Below are 24,553 nucleotides of genomic sequence, written 5' to 3'. Positions count from 1 at the left end.
CGTTATTTTGGTGCCAGAGAACCACATTAAAGTTGGTTGAGGAGCTTCATTTAGACAACTACTGCTTTGCCAACATTCTGCGGTATCTTGTTGGCAAGAAACTATGTTCGAGTTGAGGCCCTTCATTTAGAGAAAAGTAGTGGTTTGCACCTATCGTTTGACATCTATAGGCAATTATAAAAAAATTCTGTGGTGTCAATTACACAGGTTTTCGCTATTCACAGCTGAATTTTAAAATTCAAATTTGACATTTTTACATGTACTTGAGAAAGATGATGTTCTAAAAACCCAGCTTTTCATGGTTTCAGGCCATTATCGCATTTCTTTTGGAGTACTTACCTACTTAAATGTAATGATGTCAAATTCAAACTATGCTGTTTACATGAACAATAAAAAAATCGGACAACTCCAGAAATTGAATAATGATCTGATCTTCAGTTCCCCTTTATTTATTTATTATTTTTTTGACAATTCATACAGCGGCACAGTGGAAGACTGGTAAGCACATCTGCCTCACAGTTTTGAGGACCGGGGTTCAAATCCCGGCCCCGCCTGTGTTTGCATGTTCTCCCCGTGCCTGCGTGGGTTTTCTCCGGGCACTCCGGTTTCCTCCCACATCCCAAAAACATGTATGGTAGGTTGATTGAGGACTCTAAATTGCCCTTAGGTGTGAATGTGTGCGCAAATGCTTGTTTGTTTATATGTGCCCTCCGATTGGCTGGCGACCAGTTCAGGGTGTACCTTGCCTCTCGCCCGAAGATAGCTGGGATAGGCTCCAGCACACCCTCGACCCTTGTGAGGATAAGCGGTAGAGAAAATGGATGGATGGAGAATTCATACAAAAAAAGGTCTCCACAGGCCAAGCGAATGAAGCCAAATCAGGATATGATCACTCAAAACTGATGACTTGATTAAAATTTGGGCGTAATATAAAACGTCCTACCTGCATGGACCAAGACTTGAAGTTTTTAATCTGTGACAAATGTACTGTCAAGGCGCAGTGACTTTACAAACTTTGTAGTGTTGTTCACGCTCCCATTCCAAACAATTTCCTCCACATTAATTTTGATTGATGGCGACTAGCAGACATGATTCAGCTGGTTGGCGGTACCTGCTAATACGTCGCTACAACGCCATTATTCTATGTCACTTTCCCTTCTCTCTCCCATTTGTGAGCACAATAATGAAGTCTTTTCTGAATAGGAAACAGTCAACAGTCACCGTCGATTTAAGGTAAGCGGTATCCACAAAAATCACTTCAACAAGATACAAAATAGAAAAGTATTCCGTGCTTAGGCTTTTCCAGCCAGCATTGTTCTTTTCAATATATCTACTCCCATGTTTATATAGAAATTCAAGAAACTCACCCATCACAGCAAGAGCAGTGCCTTTAGCAAGCACCATCTTCAGAGTTTCCAGCACCTCAAGCCCATTTCCGTCCAGATTGCACCTGTTGATTGTGTTATTGGCCGAACTAATCCAGTATAGTTTGTTTGCCGCGTAGTCTACCGTGAGACCTAAGAGTAAAACAGAGCACAACAAAGATTTATTATCAAAGTGGGCTGGAATTGTTCTCTTACATTTCAGATTGTTTAGCATTCATAACAAAACACTAGTTTAGACACAACAAATTTGACACCACATTGGATTTAATTAGGATATAATAAATCAGATTTCCTCTTGTATGAAAACAGACCCGAAAGGAAACAAACTCATTAATTTATAATTAAAAACAAAACTGCAGTAACATCTTCATTCAAATGTCAGCTCATGTGCATATACGTATTTCCATTCAAAAGCAAAGGAAGAAAATACAGCCTGACTAGATTTTGTATTTGTATTTAAATCAAATTATCTTCATAAACTTCCATCTGGCAGGATAAATAAACAAGAAAAGGAAGTGGGAGCTTCTCAATCCACTTCAAGGCTGACGATGTTTTTTCATGGAATACCACCGTCGATGGGTGAGCTCCAGAAAGCGACACTTCTGGAAAATGCCTACTCTGTGTTGGATTTATATTTGGCAGATTCACATTCACAATGCATCATTAATTTGCTCTCGTCCCCAGGTCTACCCCATAATCATAAATGAAGTCTGTGAATTATGGCACATCCTGCTGACAGGCCACAGAGAGTGAATAAATGCAGAAAAGACCATGGTGTGCAAAATGGGTTTGTTCTGACCTTGAGTCAATTGAAAATAACTTTTTTTGTATCAACAGTTCTGACTTAAGAAACATAATAATGCTTAGTTTTCATTAACACTGTTAGAGAGGAATGAATTCAATCTGAAATCTTGCAAATGAAAGTAAACCAGCCTGCCGGCAACGAACACTCATGGATTTACATTAAAGCATTTAAAGCCTTATTGATATTGTACAAGTTGTCTTCCAATTGAGTTAATACCAGTTACACATAGGATCATGACTCTGAATCCAGCCATCCATTTTCTACAGCACTTTTCCTCATTAGGGTCGGTGGTAAATGGAGCTTATCACAGCTAACTTCGAGCGAAAGAGATACATCCTTGACTTGGTGGCCAGTCAATCACAGTACTTTAAACACATTTGGACTAAAGGAAAAATGAGGCAAAAGTGTCCAGTTGAGCTGTACACCTCCATATAAAATACTTTGATTTAATCTTATTATTGTCCATTATAAATTGAAATTATACAACAGTTATGACCAAGCAATTTGATTGTGTGATTTGCGGTGAAATGTCTCCTGGCCTTCGTTCTCATCTGACAACAATTTCATAGTTTGAACAAAATGTCTGGAAAATATGTCTTTAAAAAAAACACCGTAATGTTCGATAACCACTGACCATTGTTGTATGTCAAACTAATAATCACAAACACCTGTTCGGCAGAATGATACTTAGTTAAAAGTATTAGTGCTTTTGCACTGTATAACATCCATCCAATTCATCGGGTGGCTCATCAACTTTATTCCTCTATAGTTCCCACAGCTCTGCACATCACCCTTGTTCTTAAAAATGGGAACCAGCACACTTTTTCCTCCATTCCTCAGGTATCTTCTCACCCGCTATAATTCTGTTAAACAAGCTCGTCAAAACCTCAACAGCCATGTCTCCTAAATGCTTCCATACCTCCACAGGAATGTCATCAGGACCAACTGCCTTTCCATTTTTCAAAAAACTGATTACATAAAGACCTTATAATTTGTTGTTTCTATATTACAGTGATATACAGTAAAACATCACTTCCTCTGGTGTGATATTGCTTAATTATATTAGAGGCGGTACAGTGATTTAGTGGTGAGCACTTCTCCTTCATAGTTCTGAGGTTCGGGGTTCCAATCTCAGCTCTGGTCTTCCTGTGTGAAGTTGCCAGGTTCTCCCTGTGCTTGTGTGTTTTTTTATCCAAGTACTCCAGCTTCCTCCAAAATCCCAACAACATGGATTTCAGGTTCATTAACAACTCTAAATTGTCCATATGGATGAATGTAAGAGTAAATAGCCGTTTGTCTATATGCCCGCTGTGATTCACTGGCGACCAGTGAGGGCGTAAAGTCAGCTGGGATAAGCTCCAGCTCCCCGGAAACCCTAATGAGGAAAAGCGGCATTGAGAATCGATTAATATTATATTAGAACCCACATTTTTCCTTCATTTCCTTACGTGTTTCAGCTTTTAGCATTACTTCTTTTAGCATTACATATTCTAAAATAATATTAATACAAATGGTCTTTTTGATCATCTTCATCTTTTTTTATGTTAGGTTTTTATGAGAGTGATGCAGTCTATAACGACATGTAGGCAACCACAACACATACGTTCCCGTGTTGGGAATCTGCCGAATGGCCTTAATCTCATGAAATTTTCACAATCACATTCATCTCAGAAACATGCACGCCAGCTGGCAGGGTTGAATGTGTGTTCGGCTTTAAGCACTTCACAATAAATTCTCAACAATTTCAGACACATTCTTTGTTGTCATTATACAGCATGACAACAAAAAAACACGGTAAACCTCCACAGGAAGGCTGTTGTTTTGTTCACTGTTCATTCATATGGTAAGGATGCTTTGTTTATGTGTGTAAGTGTATGTGTGAGAGCGATAGATTGACATAAAGAGTGGTAAAAGCCAGATCCATTTCCCTTTTCGGTCATATGGTGGGCACCATAATTGAGATTACTGCAAATGCTGTGTTACTGACCGACAGGTTCCCTCTGGTTCTGGTGGAGGACCTTGCTGTTACTTCCGTCCATGTTGGCCATGTTAATGGTGTTGCCATCTGTCCAATAGATTTTCCTGAGGGACATGCAAACAGTTATACCTCCACTTTGACTAAAATATACCCCTTTTATTGTTCAATCCAAGTTATTAATTGCAACTGAAATGTGAATATGAACTAATAGATTAAGTTTATCCGGATAACAATTGATCCGAGTGACCTCTTACATCTTGGTTGGTAGTCAGTTGTCAATTCTGAGCATTGATGGCGACAGTGATGAAGGATATCAACTTCTATAATCTACTTACCCCTTGACAGGGTGCACTACAAGGCATCTTGGTTTATCGATGCCGTGGATGACGGAAGTCTTCAGGGACCCATCAAACCGAGCAACATTGATTTGTGACTCGTCGTTCTCGGAGCTAAGCCAATATAAGTTCCTGGAAAGCCAGTCCAAAGCCAGGCCACGGCAGTTCACGATATCTGTCGGCGAGCACAGAACACATCTTATCATGCAAGCATTTACAAATTTACAAACAATGCATAATGAGACAAAACTCTTTTAAGCAGTGTTTTATTGATTTTTTACAAACCATGAGAAATCCTCCCACCTGAAGAAATGATGGTCTCAAGCTGGGTGCCATTGATGAAAGCCCGTTTGATAGTTTGGGTTTTAATATCAGCCCAATAGATCCTTTCCTCCTCTGCATCATAGTCCACTACGGTGACATCGTCAATGTCTGGCACCGTTAGTGCTGTCATGACGTTCATGTAAGGGTTGTCAACATCCACACCTCGGATTTCCGACCGACGTACGTATAGGAGGTACCTTGTCAAAGCTGTTGATATGATTAAGAAATAAAAAAATTCAAGAAAGACCATGTTATTGATGTATGGTCAGGTGCAGGTCAGATGATATGCACAGTAACTATATTAAAGCCAAGTGAGTTACTTTTATTGTGTGTGTTGTAATTTTGTCTACTCATATCAAGTTCAGTTCACATTTTCTTGCTCATCATCATCAATGATGTAACCATGCCCTGCAATAAATCTTTTTGACAACACTACCACTATTTTGAGTAGAGTATAACCAAGGATCGTTTTTGGTTCTTAAGCCTTGCTCAAGGTTATTTGTCATATAATAGTGAAAGGTAGAGCTGACAAAGCTATGTTGTCAATTGGCACTTTTCTGTAGGGTAACTTTCATCAGTACAGAAGGGTTAAGTGACATCCCTTATTTTAGTTTGAATAGCTTGCGTGAAATTTGTATCATGATTTCTTTTTTTTTAATTATTGGCCTTCAAATTAAAAGCCCTAGGGCTCTATTCTCAGGACTAGCGCAAGTCCAGTGCTGTGCTTGCTGTAACTCTGCGAGGAGGCAGGTTAGACAGCGGGTGTTTGTACTTTTGTAGACCAGCACAGACGACAACAGTCCTGTTTTATGTAGCACTCAATTGTGGAGATACAGCGTTCAAATGTTTTTAACAATGTCAGTTTTCACAATTTTTTGGGCATTACCAAAATGCCGCAGCATGAACACTTCGGAGTCCACCATGAGTTGCCTGTCCCCACTATATAAGAACTTGAGCGGCTTCATAAGCAGTTATCAGGTGTAATAGCGACATGCAAATGGCTAGCTAGCTATGCCTACACCTCAAAAATGCGTCTTCCCTTCGGAAAGTCCCCAGGCGTTGCCAGCTTTGGGTGGCTCTTTGTCTGCCGTGAGTGTGAGCACGTCACGCAGAGAAAGAAAGACGGAAGAGCGACTTGACAGCCAGTAGGTGTACCGGAACTTTGGGCTGGCTTGGGCGCTTTAGAGCGCCTCGTTGTAGGGAGTGAATACGCACACATCACAGAGAGAAGGCAGAAGAGTACGAGGGGAAAAAAGTCAGACGTGACAGCCAGTGTGTGGAAGGGCCTTCGCGCTAGTGTGGTAGCTTTAGAGCGCCTCGTTGTTACGGCGTGGGAACGCCCCGCGATGACCCGGCATCCATTTTTCCAGGTCATAGAAGTGCTATCTGATTGACAGTTGACAGTTCAGTGGTGCATGGTTTCAGCACATTCAGCAGACATTCCCAGAGCGTTCAAGAGTGGCGTGCATGGCTTAATTTTTCACCATTTTGAAGCCTCACTTAACATATTTGCTGTTTTTTTAAATCATTCAAATTTGGCAGAGTTGTTAACAAAACTCTCTGAGTTCTGTCAAATTTCAAATACATTTATTTTCAGCTAACACAAACTTTAGGCTCCACGTTTTCAGCATAATGGACATGTTACAGTTTAGGAACAAACATACATACTGTGCGAAACATCATAAGATTAGGAATGAAAATTCGATGAACAAATCATGAAACCACACAAGGGCTGAAAATTGTCTTGTTTAAAATTGGACACAACGACTTTTTTTGTCCATTTAAACAAAGCCAGTATTGTTGATGTCAATGAAACAGCGCTCCCGTAATTGCAGATATCCTCCTCTACATCTCCACTGTCATGAAAAGAAAGTATGAAAAATGACGAATCTTTATGCTCACCAAAGCAGGATTGTTTGTCGGGCGAGAGCTTCATAAGGTGTGGACAGGTACAGGATGCAGTGGAGTTGTAATTGATGAGACACAGATGTGAGCAGGGACCGCGCCCATCATTCTCGTCACAAGGATTGGAGGCTGATAGGAAGGAGATGCGCAAAAAGAGAAAAGAAAACAAATACAGAGAGGATCTTTGAGACCTCAAATGTTGAAATGGCAAGAAAACAGATATGCCTGTTTTCACAAGACTCCAATGAAAATGCTGACTTCAATGTCAAAAAAGGACGAGAGAACAGTTTCTGCTGTGAAGTGAAAAAGGGAGATAAAGCATCTAAATTGTGAATGTTCAGAAAGTGTTGAAGAAAACCTATTTACTGTGACCTATTTACTATACAGAACATTTTGTTTAAACAAAAGAAAACAAAATGCTAATAAAGTAAATGGTTTAAAAAAAAAAAAACAGTCCGTCTAAAGGGAAAGTCACCAGAAATAGTCTATTTTTTCAAAAGTATTCGCTCACCTGCCTTGACTCACATGATTTTAAGTGATATCCCACCCTATATCCATATGATTTAATATGATGGTGGTCTATCCTTTGCAGCTGTCACATCTTCAACTCTTGTGGGAAGGCTTTCAACAAGGTAGTTGATGGGAATTTTTGTCCATTCTTCTCTAATTCATCCAAAAGTGTTCTATAGGGTTGAGGTCGGAATCGTGCAGGCCAGTCAAGTTGATCCATACCAAACTCTCATCCATGTCTTTATGGACCTTGCTTTGTACGCCAGTGCACAGAACAGGAAGGGGTAATCCCCAAACTATTTGACTGTCCAAAATCTCTTGTTCCTTTCACTGGAGCTCAGGGCTAATATTTAGGACATTTGCAATTATGTGTTAACATTTTGGAGATGGCCCCTTCCTGCTTTAACATGACTGTGCATCAGTCATCAAGGATCAACACAAATCAAGGATCATAAAGACATGGCTGAAAGAGTTTGATGTGGATCAATTTGACTGGCCTGCACGATTCCGATCTCAACCCTATCGAACACTTTTGGATGAATTAGAGAAGAGGCTGAGAGCCAGTCCTTCAAGTCCAGCATCAATGTGTAACCTCACAAATGTGGTTCTGGAAAAATTGTCATAAATTCCCATAAACACACTCCTAAGCCTTGTGGGAAACCTTCCCAGAAAAGTTTAATTATGCAGTTATAAATGCAGAAGGTCGACCAATGTCATATTAGACCCTATGGATTAAGAATGGGATGTCACTTAAATTTATATCTGAGTCAAGAAAGGTGAGCGAATACTTTTGGCAATATAGTGTATATGTGCTTCAGGTGAGCCTTCAACTCACAATGTCGACACGGTCAATGAAACACACTCTGTCCTTACAGTCAAACATTATTTGCCTTTTCACTCGTGAATGTTCACAGAACTTCTACTTATAGATGGATAGTGCGTACAAAGACAGAGCACATTCACGTGAAAGAAAGATCATATTAGTTAAGATAATACAGTGACAGTTTAATTATCAGTCAAGTCAACTCACTGACATTTTCAGCTGAAATAGTAAGCAGTTTAAAATTAAGCAATGGATGTGTGACAGAGGAAAGGAGGAGTAGACATTAATTGGTCATTGGCATGGTACCGCTTTTTATACCCTTGATAGATGACTTAAAGTTTGCAAAGATGCCTGCACATTTCTGGCACAAAGAGTTCAGCCATATGGGGTGCAATACTGAAGATTGAACCCTGGACACTAAATCACAATTAGCACTGTATTGTACATGCAATCATCGTGATGGCAACTCGTCGCTCTCCATCCAAACTCAGAAACATACACGTCCTCTTATGGTACAAGGTGCCCTCTTCTCTTAAAGTCTGTACTCCAATCATCTTATATACTGTAGGAGTCACATATACCAAGGGCCCTTCCAAATGGGCATGCTTCCAAAGGTTACGCAGAAAGTCTCGTATATTCTGTCCAAATGCATGGCCTGGGGATCTTCTTTTCTTGACCCTGTGTTTGCGGTTCCGGCATTTGTGGGGAGGGGCTTTCTTTACTCCTTCCCGATGTCGGGGGGGCTAGGTGCGGACCACTGTATTGGCCTCGCGGGAAGCGTTGATGGGGGACTCACCCATGTTCCGCGGGTGCTGGGGCGGTGCCAGTTGACGCCCGCCTTGGTCCCCCACTCTCGCTACTGGTGGGGGGCAGTGCGACCCCCCTGTCACTCCTCGGGCCTGGTTCCTCCTCTTCTCTCAGTTCCTTGCGTCCCGCCTGCGGTTGGCTGTTAGGCAGTGCCTGGGAGCCTTGACCCCCCCCCCGCCCCCATCTTGTTTATAGTTAGTGCTTTGTCTTTTGTTGTCTTCTTTTCTCACTCCCCTCGAGAAACCCTTTTCTGTTCGACTGATCAACTTTGATTCTCAACAAATATCTATTATAATACTAAGAAACCACAGTGGCAGCTTAAAAACTCCACTGTAACCCAGTAAAACTGTTCTGACATAAAAAGGATACAGAGCCTCCATTCTGCTTGACCTAACAGCCGAACAAGACCCCAAAAAAAAAAAAAAATGGCATCCTTCCAAAGAACTCACAACCATCAGTCCCACGACCACCATCACAAAATGGTAGAGAGGTGTACTGTAACTTCAGCTCTGATTGAGCTGAAGTTATCATCATAAGGTGCCTTTGAGACCTCCCCTTTTAGCTGTTCCATTGAAGTCCATATTCATTGTATTAAGTAGATATTATGCTGTCGGAAATGCATATTGGTCAAGCCCACACACATTAAAAAATAAACTAACTGCAAGAGGATAATGCCTACATGCAAATATCAATATATGTGAGCTTGCAGGGTGGACGATGACATTTTGGACATGTTTGGCTAATGTTAGCATTAATGAGTGCATGGTGGACCTTCACTTAGCAACTTAGCTGAGTGTGTACTCTACACATTATATGACTGAAATTACGAAACATAACATTATATCATTTTATTAAAAACTTTGGCATGCCAAACTCATAAACATCCAATGGGGAAAAAAAGGTATAAAATGAAGGAAGGACACTTTAAGAGACTTGTCACTGTACTGGTATGTGTGCAAATGTTTGGCCACTGAAAATAAGACCTCAGAATGTCATTAATCTGCTACATTTTTATAATGACCGACTGATTCTGATGAGGACACCAAAGGCACTTTTATAGTGATATTGACCCATATATCCTAAGCATATTCTTCGTATCCCTCAAAGTTTCAAAGTACAAAGTGCAACCTTGTCACACGCACTACACAGTTGAGCCACTCCACTCGTAAGAAGCATGTGACCTTTCAAAAAAATGGTGTGACCTTCCAAAATAATCTTGAGAATACATACATGCACTGCCATTAATTTCAATATCAGAAAACAAGTTGCTAACTGTTGCTCTGGTTTGTTGTAACAAATGCTTCCTTCTACAAAAATCTGCTTCATCAAAACACATCATTATATTATTGTTATAACTTCATGTTGCTTGCCTGCCTATAAATAACTGTTCAATTACATTAATATACTAGACATTTAGCTGAAAGTGATCTTAATGACAAAAAAATACATCCGAGTCATAATTATACTGTAATTCTCTCTCTGAATATTTTTGTAATTAGAAAAACACAGTGAAAATCATGAACAACAAGCTCCATCTGAATCCATGAATATATTTTGCAATTAAATTTATGTGACGACATCCTAATTCACACAATAACATCGTACCCTCTTTGAAGAAAAAAAACATATCCATGCATCCATTTTCTATAGCGAATATTCTGTTAAAGGGGAACTAAACCCCTAACTACAGACTGATGAACAAAATTTTAGTAATTTCGAGTTCAAACCATCATGTCATCAACCCGTAGTTATGCTAGTTATTGCAGTATAGACAGGGAGTTCGCTAACCTGTTTTACGTGATGTTCCGCATATAGCGGAACCAATAAGCGAGAGTAGTTGTGACAATGTTGGTCGACAGCAGAGTGTGATATTGCCCAACATGGCAGTCCCCTGAGTTAGATGAAGATTGATTCATTATTTTGTTTAGGTTTTATTTCACAAATTCAATATTAATCAGAATACCGTGTTTTTAACTAGTTCTGGCACATACAATGTATTCTAGCAAAAAAAAAAAGAAAAAAAAAGAAATAGGTTTTAATTTCCCTTTCAAGTCACAAGAGAGCTGGAGCCTATCCCAGGTGACGCTGGTCAAGAGCCGGGAACAGCCTGGACTGGTTGCCAGTCAATCACAGGACACTTTTAGACACACAAAAAAAAACCTATGAGCAATTTAGAGTCTCCAATGACCCTAACAAACATGTTTTGGAATGTGGGAGGGAAGGAAGGAAATCCAAACATGAAACCTCTGACTGTCAGGCAGGCAGATGTCAATGTGTATGCTGTAGCATGTAGTACTATTAATGACCTTGAGGTACATATAGACCGTGTTTTACGTACCTTTCTCATTAGGCTATACAAGCAGGTTTCTTTGTGGTTGTTGATGGTGGCAAAAATCTACCATTTATGATTTATGCAAATTACAGTAATAGGACTGTTGTGTGCTTTCTAATGTTCAAAATATTGTTCGCCTACACTTGTGGTGAAGCTTTGTGTTTCAAAAGCCTCCAGTGAAACGCCATTCGATGTCATCTGAGAGCAGCTGCATATTGAATTTTCATACTTCGTCATATCACATCACAGCCATTCCTCTCCTTCCTCTCAACCAAACGTTAAGGGTGCAGCATGCACACACACACGCACACACATATGCTGCATTTAAAAAAAAATATTTATAGAAGAAAGGATTAGGCATGCTCTTCTTGAGAAACATAGTCCCCCCATTTGATGACATTTATCTATGGTGAACAATAATGCTAATGGCGCTACAAGGAAGGGAAGGATAATTAATTGGTGACACATTGGGGAAAGCAGAGGAAGCATTAAATAGACGTAAACCCGATTACCATTATGATAATACTCATTTATGCATGGTGCACGCTTTGCACTCAAATGTTGCTGGGAGTATTGCATTTGGAAACTTGCCCATAGTCCAAATGAATCGGGAGGTTATTTAGATTAGATTAGATTTATATGTCGTCTTAAAAATGAAAACTCATTAGGACATATTTAAAGAAACATAAGGTGAATAAATTTTAAGGTTTTTGAAGGTTTTGATGTGTATCCAAAATATTTGGCTAATAATATGGGATGCTATTGAATTTATGGGTATAATATAGGGTATTTTATGTACAGTATTTTAGGGCAAAAAAACTGAAGGCTCTGGATGTTGTGGGGTTGTCTTGGTTGATAGGTCTCAGGGATAGGGCCTCTGGATTAGCAGACTGGGGTGGTGGTCCCCCTTTTTAAGTACGACCTTGTACCTTGGTGTACAGTGTTATAAGCTAAGATGAACATAAAACACTCTTGAGCCATTTATTGCACTGATGCAGAAATTATGAGTACAGTAGAACCTCAGTTTTCATAGTTAATCCGTTACAGAAAATCTCACTAAAACTGAATTGGACGAAAACCAATGTAATATTTCCCATAGGAATTCATGTCAATCCAATTAATCCATTACAGACACCCCCAAATATGGACAAAAAATTTTTTTTATAAGGAATAACTATTGTTTTACATACAGTAAAGAGTGTAAAATATAAATGACTAATGAAGTGGATAAATCAACATGTAACATAACTTTTACCTTTATTAAATACTCTTGATGGCATATGGAAAATGGTGAGGAGGGGAGAGAGATAACCAGTTTTTGCACTTTGCTACGGGTTATTTATTGAATTTCGCGCATTTCTCACATTCCTTATAAAATGGTTGGCACTTAGAACTTTCTAACGTATTATGCAAAAAGGGTTCAACAAAGCAGGGAGTACGGCACAATGTGAGTTTTTAAGGCACAAACAACAGACGGCAGACCTCAGGCAAGTTGGGCAATATCGGTGAATCTAACTACCAGTCGCACTGAATAAACAAACAAAACAAGTACCACTGCTAAATATGTTACCATGGGGGAAAAAGAAAGTGGGGTGAAAATGTGTTATTATACAGGTGTGCTTTTATTTTGAAGGCCTGACTTTTGACGGGATGTGCTTTACCAAAATTGACCGAAAGTTTCCAAGAACACTGGGAGGCTTGCTAATGCCTTTAGTTGGGAATGTAAACATTTACATTGTGTAAATGTTTACCTTGCCATTGGTTGAACCATTTTTCACACAACTTTCACATGGCATGGTTCATCAATTCCATAAAATGAATGACCAGTCATGCATTTTTGTGTGTACGAAAATTGGGATAAAATTTCGATGAATAAATGAATTGTACTAAAACTAAGGCATACGAAAGCATTGGCATACGGAAACAGAGTTTCCACTGTATATAGTACTGTGATGAATGTCATCACATAGATCTGCTAAATCATTTAAAACGACACATTTTCATCAGACAGTGACGCTAGGCTAAATCAGATTATAACAACATGTACTGGGAATCAGTTGTCACTTAGCTCTACCAATAAAGCAGAACTCCTCACCTTGTGGTTGCCTACTGGAATGGAAGATCTGCAGGTCAAAAGGCTGAGCACTTGTCTTCTGGATGACGGTGACATTTTGTCCCGTCCACTTATTTGCTCTTGTCAAAGTGTTAGTCCTCCAGTCTGTCCAGTAGACATTTCCTCCGAAGAGAGACACAGCGAAAGGATGGGACAGGTATTCGTGGCCTTTGAGGATCTCGATGACGCCGCTACCATCGTAGAGTGCTGAGAAAATGGCGTCTGAGCTGTTAAAGAGAGTGCGCCAAAGCTCCATGTCAAAGTTGAAACTACTCTCCAAATGTGTGGAAGGGGGTTGATACAGGGATTTCCAAGTCTGAGCTGTCAAGTTAAAATCAATAAATAGTATACATCCTTCTTTATACAGTGCTCTCACCATGAATTGTGAGTGTAATACAACATTTGCTAAGGGACTAGCGCTTTTCTTATACTGGAAAACAAGACACATATGCTTTAGTACCGTGCATCGGTCCAAATAATCCTCTTTTCCAGGTGATCCAGTGTCAGTCCGTTGGGCCAGGCTCCAATTTCCATATCTTTAAACACAATGTGGCGACCATGTCCACTCATTGATGCAGCCTCAATTCGGGGGAACGTAGCATCCCAGTCAGTCCAGAAGAGAATGCTACGATTACAAAACACAAATCAACAGACAAGTAGTTTTGAGGCATCCACAAGCAAGCAAAGCTATAAAGGTATGTTACCCTAACTCAAATATTTAGACCTTGTCAGAGTTGCTAATTTTATTGTACTCGAAAACAAACAAAAATCCAATTGCCACTGACTGCCCTTAATGACAGATGCAGTCACTGTCCCAGAACAACAGCCGTGACCTCAGTACAACCTGCGGCAGACCTTGAAACCGGAGACCATCTGTTTTATTATGACTTTTCACAGCTCAGTGAGGCCTGAAAATGAACACCATCGATGCGACCATTAACAATATCCAGAGTCCGTACTGCAACTGAGCCAACACAGATTTTGCTTTGGTTCACAAAGTCAACTTGAACAAAAGACAAAATGTGACATCAACAAAACTGTGTCAAGACGAAATAGCCATGTCCAGCTCAATAGCGTTATTCACTTGATAAGGTCTCTCTGATCAATGAACCTCTACTTTGAGTGGATTCAAGCAATTAAATTAGAATTATGACTTGTGAATGGAATAGCACAGAGAGCATTCATTAATCCTTCTCTGGATGGCCATAACATTTAGCCATCCTCCCAAATATGTTAAGAGTACCATAGGGGAGAGAGCAGGAGCAGATTACTCAAGTCTTAAGAGTGTTAAATTGATTTTAGGAATGTCTGGGTTTGGCTTTAATCTGAAATATTCTTGCCTGAGTATAGAGTCAGGGTTCAAGCACTGTGGTGCATTAATCAGGGATAAGCTCCCAATTTGAGGGCACCCTCGTTACTGCAACATATCAATATTAAACATCTGTATGCAGAGACACAGTCCTCTTTTAACTCAACACTCCTTGTTAGATGATTCAGGTGAAGGTTGCTTGGAAAGGGCATTCAAACAACACAGACCGGACATAAAAATACTATTGGGGGGGGGGGGGTATTTGCTGTCAAGAGGGAAAGTACAAATAAACATAAAATCATGTATTGCATGTGTAAAAGTGGCTGTCTTCAGAATTAACCAATCACACTGAAACTCATGTTAAATCACAGTCAGCACACACCTGCCACCATTAAAGTGGCTCAGGTTTACCCAGAATAAATTTCAAATGTCTAAGAAGGCTTTTCCTCTTTTTTTTTATGTTTTGCTTTTATTGAGCAGCATACCTACAGGAAGCATGATGGAGGCAGCATCATGCTTTGAGGCTGTTTTTACTCAGATGGAATTGGGGCCTTAGTCAAGGTGGAAGAAGAATGCAGCCCTATGGGGGGCACAAGCCAGTGCAAACTGTAGGCCGGTGGGACGTGCCCAGAACGCCTCACCTGTTTGCCAACTCTGCTTTAACATGAGTTTGAATGTGATTGGTCAGTTTTGAACACAGCCTCATCCCAGTTATGAGGGTGTGCACACTTGTGCAACCACATTTTTTACGTTATCTTCACTTCTCCTATTAAAAACATGGGAAAAAAATCAATTGAGTTGTACGGATCATCATTTTAATGATGAAAAGGTTTTTAAATGATTTTTCTTGTTCTCATTTTTCTATCTCACAAAAACCTGGCATTTCAACAGGGGTGAGTAGACTATTTATCACAACTGTATGTTGACACAAAGTCATGTTTATTGACCTGATTCACTGTTCCATGTAGACCCAAGTCAATAGGAACTGCCATTTAAGTATGTTTTTCTAAAATAGCAGCCTGTTAGTCATTAAATGTTATTGTCATGCATTAAAGAAGGCGTCAAATTGTGGAATCTAGATTGCTATTATTCTAATATTCCTATTGCCAGATGATAGCGCAGCTCGCAGTACAGTAAAAGTGAATGAAGGTGGTACATACCCTTGCCCTGGGTCAAGAGCGATGGCCCGTGGATGCTCCATACCCCCTGCAATCAGTGTGGTGCGCATATGTCCGTTAAGTTTTGCAACCTCTATCTGGTCCAGATTACTGTCGATCCAGTACAGTTTTCCTGTAATCCAGTCGACGGCTAGACCTTCAGGGGTGGCCAGGCCATGTTGTATGATCACCTCAATCCCAGTCACCCCTGACACAATAAAAATACAGTCATGCAACCAATTCTGTAAGCAGGCAATGCAGCAACAGTCTCCTCACATTGCAAGGAAAATTATTAATTTAAAGAATATTGTTGTTGAAGTGTTTTTTTTTTTTTTAATTATTATTTATATAATTGTAAAGAAACACTATCAGCTGTATAAGAGCTACATATGTGTCGAAGCCAGTGGATAAAATGGCCTGTTATCACCCACAAGAGTCCCTTTTGTCGGTACATCACTTGAGTCATTTGTGTACATAGGCGATGTGCTCATATGTTGGCCTACCGCCAGTCTCAGATAGTCTTCCCCTGTAGATCTTATCTTCCACCACATCGGTCCAGTAAAGGAGGCTGCGGTTAAAGTGGAAATCCAGCGCAATGGTATTCCTTAGCCCTGGCACAAGTAGGCTGTAGTCTCTCTTGTGAAGGTCTATTCGTCTTATCTCGTGCCGAATTGAGAAAATGATGAAAGCCTCAAAGGGATCTGAACAGGGAAAGTGACAGGAAAGAAGGAGCTTGTTTATATAGAGACTGTGACACCAGGGGCTCAGTTAATTGATGGCGTGACACCAACTCTGAGTGGTAAACTCGGATCTCATTTAAATAGTAACTAATATACAACACACAGCTCCACTACTTAAACAGTTTTTATCGATAGATATATTCAGTGGTAGGAAATAACAAATGACAAATACTACATTATGGTACCAAAGGAGATTTTTCAGAGATGTGTTAAATACATATACTGTAAATGTTTGAAGGTAATTTCTGAAAGCATGAGCAAATCTCTACCAGTAGTACTGAATAAGAATGCGGTGACACAGCAGTACACGGTTTTTCACCATTTCAATTTTCCAGATTTGTTTTGGGCCCTGGCATGAGTTGCCCCTCTCTCACTAGATGAGAACTTTAGCACATAAATTCGCATAAGCGGTTATCCGGTTCAATTGCGACTTGCAGTTTGCTAGCAAGCTAGATATCATTCAAATTTGGCAGTGTTGTTAACACTCTTTTCTGTGGTCTCTAAATTTATAAGACATACATTTGTCTCTTTACAGGGACTTAAGAGAATTGTTTCATGTTGTCAGCTCCAAGAATGATTAGTGCCGAATGTGTTGTGTCTTGTGCCAGCCTAAACACCAAAAGCTTCAGGCGTTTCAGAATTTTATAAGCTTAATAAAAAAAAATAATAATAATAAATGCGGGTAAGGTATATTTCTTCAGTTTTATCTGTTTTTCTACTTGAGTACATAGTATTAGTACTTTTTCCACCTTTATATATAGTTTATTGTTATTACACAGCTGTAAGTTTCAGGAACACGAAATAGATGCAGCTACAGATCAGAAAACCGTCATTGAGAAATTAACGGACATTCACTGAAGAGACATACATGCTCAAGAGAGATACTTGACATGCCTGCCCTGTGTCTTTCACATTAATTGGTTGCGATCGGAAGTGGCAGAGTGTACTTATTTATAGGATTTATATTTCAGTTTTTCTTTTTTATTAATCTGCAAAAGATTCAACAATTCCGTTTTTTTCTGTCAATATGGGGTGCTGTGTGTACATTAATGTGGAATCATTTATTTAAATGATTTTAGCAAATGGCTGCAATATAAAAAAAGAGTGAAAAATTTAAGGGGAGGGGTCTGAATACTTTCCATACCCACGGTATATATATATATATATATATATATATATATATATATATATATATATATATATATATATATATATATAGCCGGCACGCAGGTTAATTGAATTCTCTAAATTGCCTGTAGGTGTAAATGTGAGTGCTTGTTTGTTTATACGTGCCCTGCGATTGGCTGGTGACCAGTTAGTGGTTAGAGCGTCTGCCTCATAGTTCTGAGGACCGGGGATCAATCCCCGGCCTCGCCTGTGTGGAGTTTGCATGTTCTCCCCGTGCCTGCGTGGGTTTTCTCCGGGCACTCCGGTTTCCTCCCACATCCCAAAAACATGCATGGTAGGTTAACTGACAACTCTAAATTGGCTGTAGGTGTGAATGTGAGTGCAAATGGTTGTTTGTTTATATGTGCCCTGCGATTGACTGGCAACCAGTTCAGGGTGTACCCCGCCTCCTGCCCGATGATAGCTGCGATAGGCTCCAGCACGCCCGCGGACTACACCCCGAACTTGTCGCCAGTCAGTCGCAGGGGACACACATATATATATATATATATATATATATATATATATATATATATATATATATATATATATATGCTTGTGTGTGTGTCTAGGTGTGTGTGTGTGGGTGTCCTCTAAACTGTCAAGTAAATCCTGACACAAAAATGCAATTAAAATGGCGCCCTTGCTTCAATGACACACGTCGTCCTAATAAGCTTCAATGACACCACACAAAAAAACATCTGCACATGCAGATTTTGCCAAGAAAGGCTTTTATTACTGGAATGCGCAAAGAAAAATGAGGCGAGGCTCTGCACTTGGGACATCACAAAGAATCCAATAACACCTCTCTCCAGATTAAATTGTTTTTGTTTGCATGCAAAGTATGATTTATGACAAAACGCACCAATCCTGATCACCTTCCAAAGAGAAAATGGTTGTGTTCTCTTTCGCGTTAATGTGTGATTAGAGTTGCGAATGCCATCAGTCTTGAAATGAAAATGGAGAAGTAAGTAATCAAAACAAGGTCCATTAATCTGGCTATGACAAGCCAATGGTATATGTGTGAATAGCTGTCTTATTTTAAGTGGTTACAGAGCAGTCTCGTGAAAACTAACTTATTCAATTACAAAATCGGAAGTACTCAGAAGGAACATTGACAAAGTGTCAGCGTTTGTATTAGGTTTTAAGAGAATGTCTGCAAAGGTGATGAAAGCTGCGGTTTGTGGGTGCCCACCTCTATCACTCAGCATCAATGCAGATAGAAATAGACATACACCAGTAAGCACTCACATGTCTTGGATAATTGAATGAGATTGAATAAGACCTCACAAACCACCTTCTTTTCCTGTTTTTCAGAGTAGCACTGCTCTTAACAGTTCAAAAACTGAGAAAAGAAAAAAAAACTTTCCAGTTATTTATACATTTGTTTTAATAAATATGCAAATGTATCACAGTACAAACAAACAAAACATGAACTACACTGCCATTCAAAAGTTGAGAAACTTTCTCATGCCATACCGCATGATTTGAGTTCAATGGGAGGACTTTTTATTATTTATTTATTTTTTACATGGTGTTCCTCATTCTCTGGTTATGTCAGGTGTGTAAACATGTCCAACTTCCAACGTGTTGGCATTTATCTCTCATAATTGACATGACCAGCCGCGATTCACCCCCTAATCTTTATCTTCACGTTCCACAGTATATCTCTGACTTGGAACGTGTGGCTTTCAAAGGTGGGGTCTGGCCTGGTGAAAGATGTGGAAGTGTGAAAATGAAAGTGCAGTTGTTCATGCCACATTTACAATGTGTTTAAAAGTGTTTCTGAGTAACATAAAATCTGTTTAAAGCATGTGGTAGGTGTAAAATGTTTTTTAAAAAAATGTTTTCATATGTTCTCTCTATATTGTGGATTTTCACCAATTCCAGCTAGATCTGGAACATATCCCCTGTGATATATGTGGGTTCACTTTAAAATAAAATTTGTTGAGCCATTGCATAAAACTATCAAAAATATTCCATAGCCAAGGCTTAATGCTACTCAACAAAAGTTACTGTTGTCTTTTTTTTTTTTTTTGTCTGACAATATATCTTCATGTTTATTAATAGGCACCATTATATGGCTCTCTCATTAAAGTTCCAAACACTGTGGTCAGCAACAACAGCACAACAGCAATGATTCCAAGTTGTAAAGAAGCTAGTGAGTCAAAGGATCAAATGCAACCGCAGCACGGCCCAGCGTCCCTGGGGTGACGCGTTACCTGTGCTGTGGCAGCTGTCTCCGTCGGGGTCAAGCCTCCATCCAGGATAACACGAGCACTTCACTGTGGTCTTGTACTGCTCACACACTTGGCTGCACTTCAGGTGACGGTTGCAGTAGTCCACTACCTCGCATGTCTTGTTGCTGGTGTCCAGGTGAAGTCCAGGGGGACAGGAACACACAACCCCTTTCCCTGGTGCCACGGTGCACATGTGGCTGCAGCCCCCTCGGGCCACGAGACACATGTCTGGGGTAAACAAATGGCAACATGTCTCACAATCAGGACACTGGTAGAGGAGACACATTTTAAATGTCCAGCCATCCATTTTTGCTTAAATTCATTAGGATCGTTGGTGAGATGGAGCCTAGCCCTGCTATCTTTGGGCATCGCAGAATTTTGAAGGCACATTTTAAAAATGTGTGTAATTTGTAACCTCCATCCTTTCTTACATTTCTATACTTTTTCTATTTCTATACTGCTTATTCTGTTAAGGGTGATAGAACTGGAGCCTATTCTAGCCCAAATCAGTCGCAGGGTGATTGCGAGTGGTGAGTACCTTCGGTCATCATGCTGCCCTAATCTGTGATCAGACTAATAATTAAATATTTACATACCTAGTAATGTAATGTTGTGATAGATGGATAGATAGATAGATAGATAGATAGATAGATAGATAGATAGATAGATAGATAGATAGATAGATAGATAGATAGATAGATAGATAGATAGATAGATAGATAGATAGATGGATAGATAGATGGATAGATAGATGGATGGATGGTCTTATAAACTTAGATAGGCACTTTGAACTGTATGCCTTTGTTATGCAGTGTTAATGTATTTGATGAATATTGCATTTAATTTTTTGTTTTATATTTTTTCTTCCTGTGTTCTTTTCTGCTGCTTGTAGTAACTAGGAGGTTTTGAGCAGTACAATATCGGAGCTTGACTTTTGACAACTCTTTGCTGCTCATACACCATCTTGCAATAGGCAAACATGTACAATACTGTACCTACACACACACAGCAACAACGTAATGGAAAAAAATAATCACAAGTGCTACTCTTACACAGCTACCTGTACACTCCAACTATTCTTCTCTCCCTCGCACTCACTGACTCGCCAACTAACTTGAAGCTCACTACAAACGCTGACAAGACCCGGAAAGCAGCATGAGGTTTCGAGTGTTTTTATGAGGAAACGATACATTGATTGAAGCAATGACGTCATCCACACAAACTGAGGCCTCGTTTGTCATCGGTCACGTGGTTTTCTTGGAAACGACACGTTTCGAATCAGGGCTTCATTTGGCACACCTACTTTTCCTCGAAACACGCTCTGAAGCCTTGCTTCATTTGGCCCATCAACTACTGGTCACGTGTCCTATCTTTTTTTAATCAACGACATCTCAATAAATGAGTGATTGTTTAGCGTATTGAATTAGTGACCTAACATGATTTTGTGGTGGTGTTGTGTTGATGTTGGTGTGCAGCAATATAAGGTATAACCTAAAAGCAACTTGAATGATGTTGTGTTTGGTAACTCAAGCAAAATGGCTTTTTTCCCCCCTGAAAACTAGTGATTTGTGAGATTCTGCCCGACAGCAACGATATGTATAACATTGCTGTTCAACGTGAAATTGTCAAAAGAAAATTAAATACTGTTTGCCTAGTATATAGCCATGAAAAATGCCACATAACATATTAGACTTAAATGCTGGTTTATAGTCCAACAAATCTACACATAAAAATAAAAAAAAGGAATGTAGTATACACTTTTCACTTAAGTGCTAGCCCTCCCTTCGATAAAGAATAGCTCACACTATCAGTAGTCGGGAAATTGAGTAGTCTCTGGACACAATAGCTCATGGTGGGTGTGAGACTTGGTGATCTGGTGCAAATCAAAAAGAGACCCTGAAGGTCTCCCTGAGCAGAACCTAATTGACTTTGAGGGAAAAGGTTCTTTTCCCAGCTAAGATAATGCGAGCACTCGAGGGTCCTAAAGGGCACCCCTGAGGCTTGGCTACTGGCGCTCCAGAAAATGAAACTCAGTGTTTTACGCTGGTCATTTTGGGAGATTAGAGGGCTAGTGCTCGCCACATGAGATCTCATTCCACCCTCATGTGGCACTTGGACAAACACTTGCCTTCGTGATCATTAACCCACAGTATTTTCACAGTTTGTCTGTCCTTTTGGTCAGTGATCCAACACCCGCGGTGGCAGTACAAGCTCAAACACGGACTGATTGAAATTGATGGAAAACAATATGTGGTGCCATACAAACAATACTGTTGAACAGACAGTCACACATTATTTTTTTAACAACCCATATTTAATTCTATTACATGTTTGATTTAGTGATTATAGTGATAATGGAAGCATGATAGCCAAGTGGTTAGAACGTCTGCTTCACAATTCTGAGGTTCGGCGTTTGACCCTCTGGCTTTCAGTGTGAGTTTGCATGTTCTCCGTGTATTTTTTTTTCCGGATACTGTGGCTTCCTCCCATGTTCATTGTAGCTGCATTGAAGACTCAAAATTGTCCATAGGTGTGAACGGGAGGGTGAATAATTGGTTGTCTGTATGTGCCTTGCAATTGACAGGTGACCAGTCCAGGATGCACCCTGCCTTCCGCACAATCAGTTGCATTTATTTATTGATTTATCCGTCATTTGTCCAGGTAAGGCAATTGAGAACAGATTCTCATTTGCAATGCCGACCTGGCTGCAGAAAGCAGAGTAAAACAAAGCAAAATAAAAACAAATACACATACTGTATTTTCAGTATACAACAAACTGCACAATATGATATAGTTACATAATACATTACATTACACCATAGGAAATAAAAGGTTCATAACCGGCTGGCTAAGAACAGCTGCAGCGATCGTGCAGTGTCCCTCATTAATATTTTAAACAAGGATATTGGAATTTTTGATTTGTTGCAGAGGGTTTCAGTCATGTGGGGCAGAAAATTTAAAAGAAGATCGACCAAAAATATTGTGGACTTTGGGAACCAAGTGATTAATAAAACTGCTGTAACAGAGAGTGCGATTGTGGTATGCATGGTGAGTAGGTAGAAACGATAGGGTGTGGTCTTGCCAGTGAGTGTTTTAAAATTATTATTACTACTAACGATGATGATAATAATAGTAATAATAATAACAATAATAACAATAGATGTATAGGCTCCAGTTCAACTGTGACACTATTGAGGATAAGCAGTATGGAAAAGAGATGGATGGATTTGAATGATAATGCCCATCTATGTAAGAATTTATCATAGCATTATTGTGATGTCTCCGAGACAGGATCATTAACAGCCGAATGGATGGTGGACAAAATAGCAGCCAGGGAGCACACAAGAGTGAGTAAATGCTTGTCTGTCTCTATGTCAGGCCGGCAATTTAAAAGCAATCTGTCCGGGGTTCATGCCGCCTCTCGCCGAGTATCATCTGTGACAGGTTCCAGCTCATTGTAACCATGCACAAGAAAAGCCAGTAAATCGACGGGTGTGCAGAAAGCAGCATATTTTTACAATTCAGTGTTGAGAATGCATACAATTCGTGGAAAACATCAGCATAATACACAGTTTGGACTGGGTAAATGTGACTTTCAATTGTGATTCATCAATCCATCAACCCACCTCTATGTCCTCATTAGTTTATCCCTGCTTACTTTGGACAAGAGCATGCTGCCCTAATTTGTGATCAGACTCGGATAATTGAATATTTAGATAGATAGATGGATAGATGGATAGATGGATAGATGGATAGATAGATAGATAGATAGATAGATAGATAGATAGATAGATAGATAGATAGATAGATAGATAGATAGATAGATAGATAGATAGATAGATAGATAGATAGATAGATAGATAGATAGATAGATAGATAGATAGATAGATAGATCGACCGACCGACCGACCGACCGACCGACAGACATAGTATAGGCTATATCTAATGTTAAGTAGATAAGTTTGAATTGTATGCCTTTGTTCTGCAGTGTAAATTTGATGAATATTTTTTTCATTTTACATTATTTTTGTTTCTGCGTTCTTTTCTGCTTCTTGTCAAAACTAAAAATCAAAGTTTTGAGTATTGAATCTAACATCGGCGCTTATCTTTTGACAACTTTGCGGCCATTTCACTTAGATTGATCTATATCTGAGTACCAAACAGACAACCCCCAGTAAGATTTAAAGTGTTTAGTTAAGCAAAAAGAACCAAAAGGAACTGCAGCAAAGGTCCAAATGTTGACAATTTGGAATAGATTCAAGCACTGATCTCTTCGCAGCTGAAGTATCACAAAGTTCAAAAACTCAAAACTTAAAAGGTCAGGTTCACACCCACCTCAAACTGGCCGGATGCACTCAGCATGCAGTCTGATTTTGTCAGACCGTAACCAATGCGAACACACTTTGAAAAGCCAAACTTTAGAAATTCCTCTCCTCGCCTCCTTATTTATTCTTTCTTCATCTCATTGATGCGGCTATTCAACAACAACAAAATCAAGGAGATTAACTGGTTGTAGCCTTTTTCTGCGGCTGTGCCCTTATTGCATATCGGTTTGGCATCAGCACTTTCCGTGTTGACAAAATATTACAGAGGTGACAATAACATTGAACAACATCAATTTCA

General features: G+C 39.7%; 1 protein-coding gene across 8 annotated transcripts in view; it reads right to left on the bottom strand.

The window, feature by feature from the left end:
- Positions 1-24,553, bottom strand: part of lrp1bb (low density lipoprotein receptor-related protein 1Bb) — a 341,490-nt gene that overhangs the window by 116,787 nt on the left and 200,150 nt on the right. For all 8 annotated transcript variants that reach the window (XM_061691330.1, XM_061691337.1, XM_061691332.1 and 5 more), the window contains 10 exons: positions 19,913-20,158; positions 16,287-16,484; positions 15,787-15,991; positions 13,778-13,942; positions 13,300-13,544; positions 6,730-6,861; positions 4,807-5,034; positions 4,504-4,678; positions 4,178-4,272; positions 1,368-1,517 (listed from right to left, as the gene is read on the bottom strand). In XM_061691330.1, the coding sequence (XP_061547314.1) occupies positions 1,368-1,517; positions 4,178-4,272; positions 4,504-4,678; positions 4,807-5,034; positions 6,730-6,861; positions 13,300-13,544; positions 13,778-13,942; positions 15,787-15,991; positions 16,287-16,484; positions 19,913-20,158 (1,839 nt within the window). The remainder of the gene's footprint in view (positions 1-1,367; positions 1,518-4,177; positions 4,273-4,503; positions 4,679-4,806; positions 5,035-6,729; positions 6,862-13,299; positions 13,545-13,777; positions 13,943-15,786; positions 15,992-16,286; positions 16,485-19,912; positions 20,159-24,553) is intronic.

The sequence above is a fragment of the Phycodurus eques genome, chromosome 12 (assembly GCF_024500275.1).
Source record: "Phycodurus eques isolate BA_2022a chromosome 12, UOR_Pequ_1.1, whole genome shotgun sequence".
In the NCBI taxonomy this organism is placed as follows: domain Eukaryota; kingdom Metazoa; phylum Chordata; class Actinopteri; order Syngnathiformes; family Syngnathidae; genus Phycodurus; species Phycodurus eques.
This window is presented reverse-complemented; position numbering and strand designations above follow the sequence as displayed.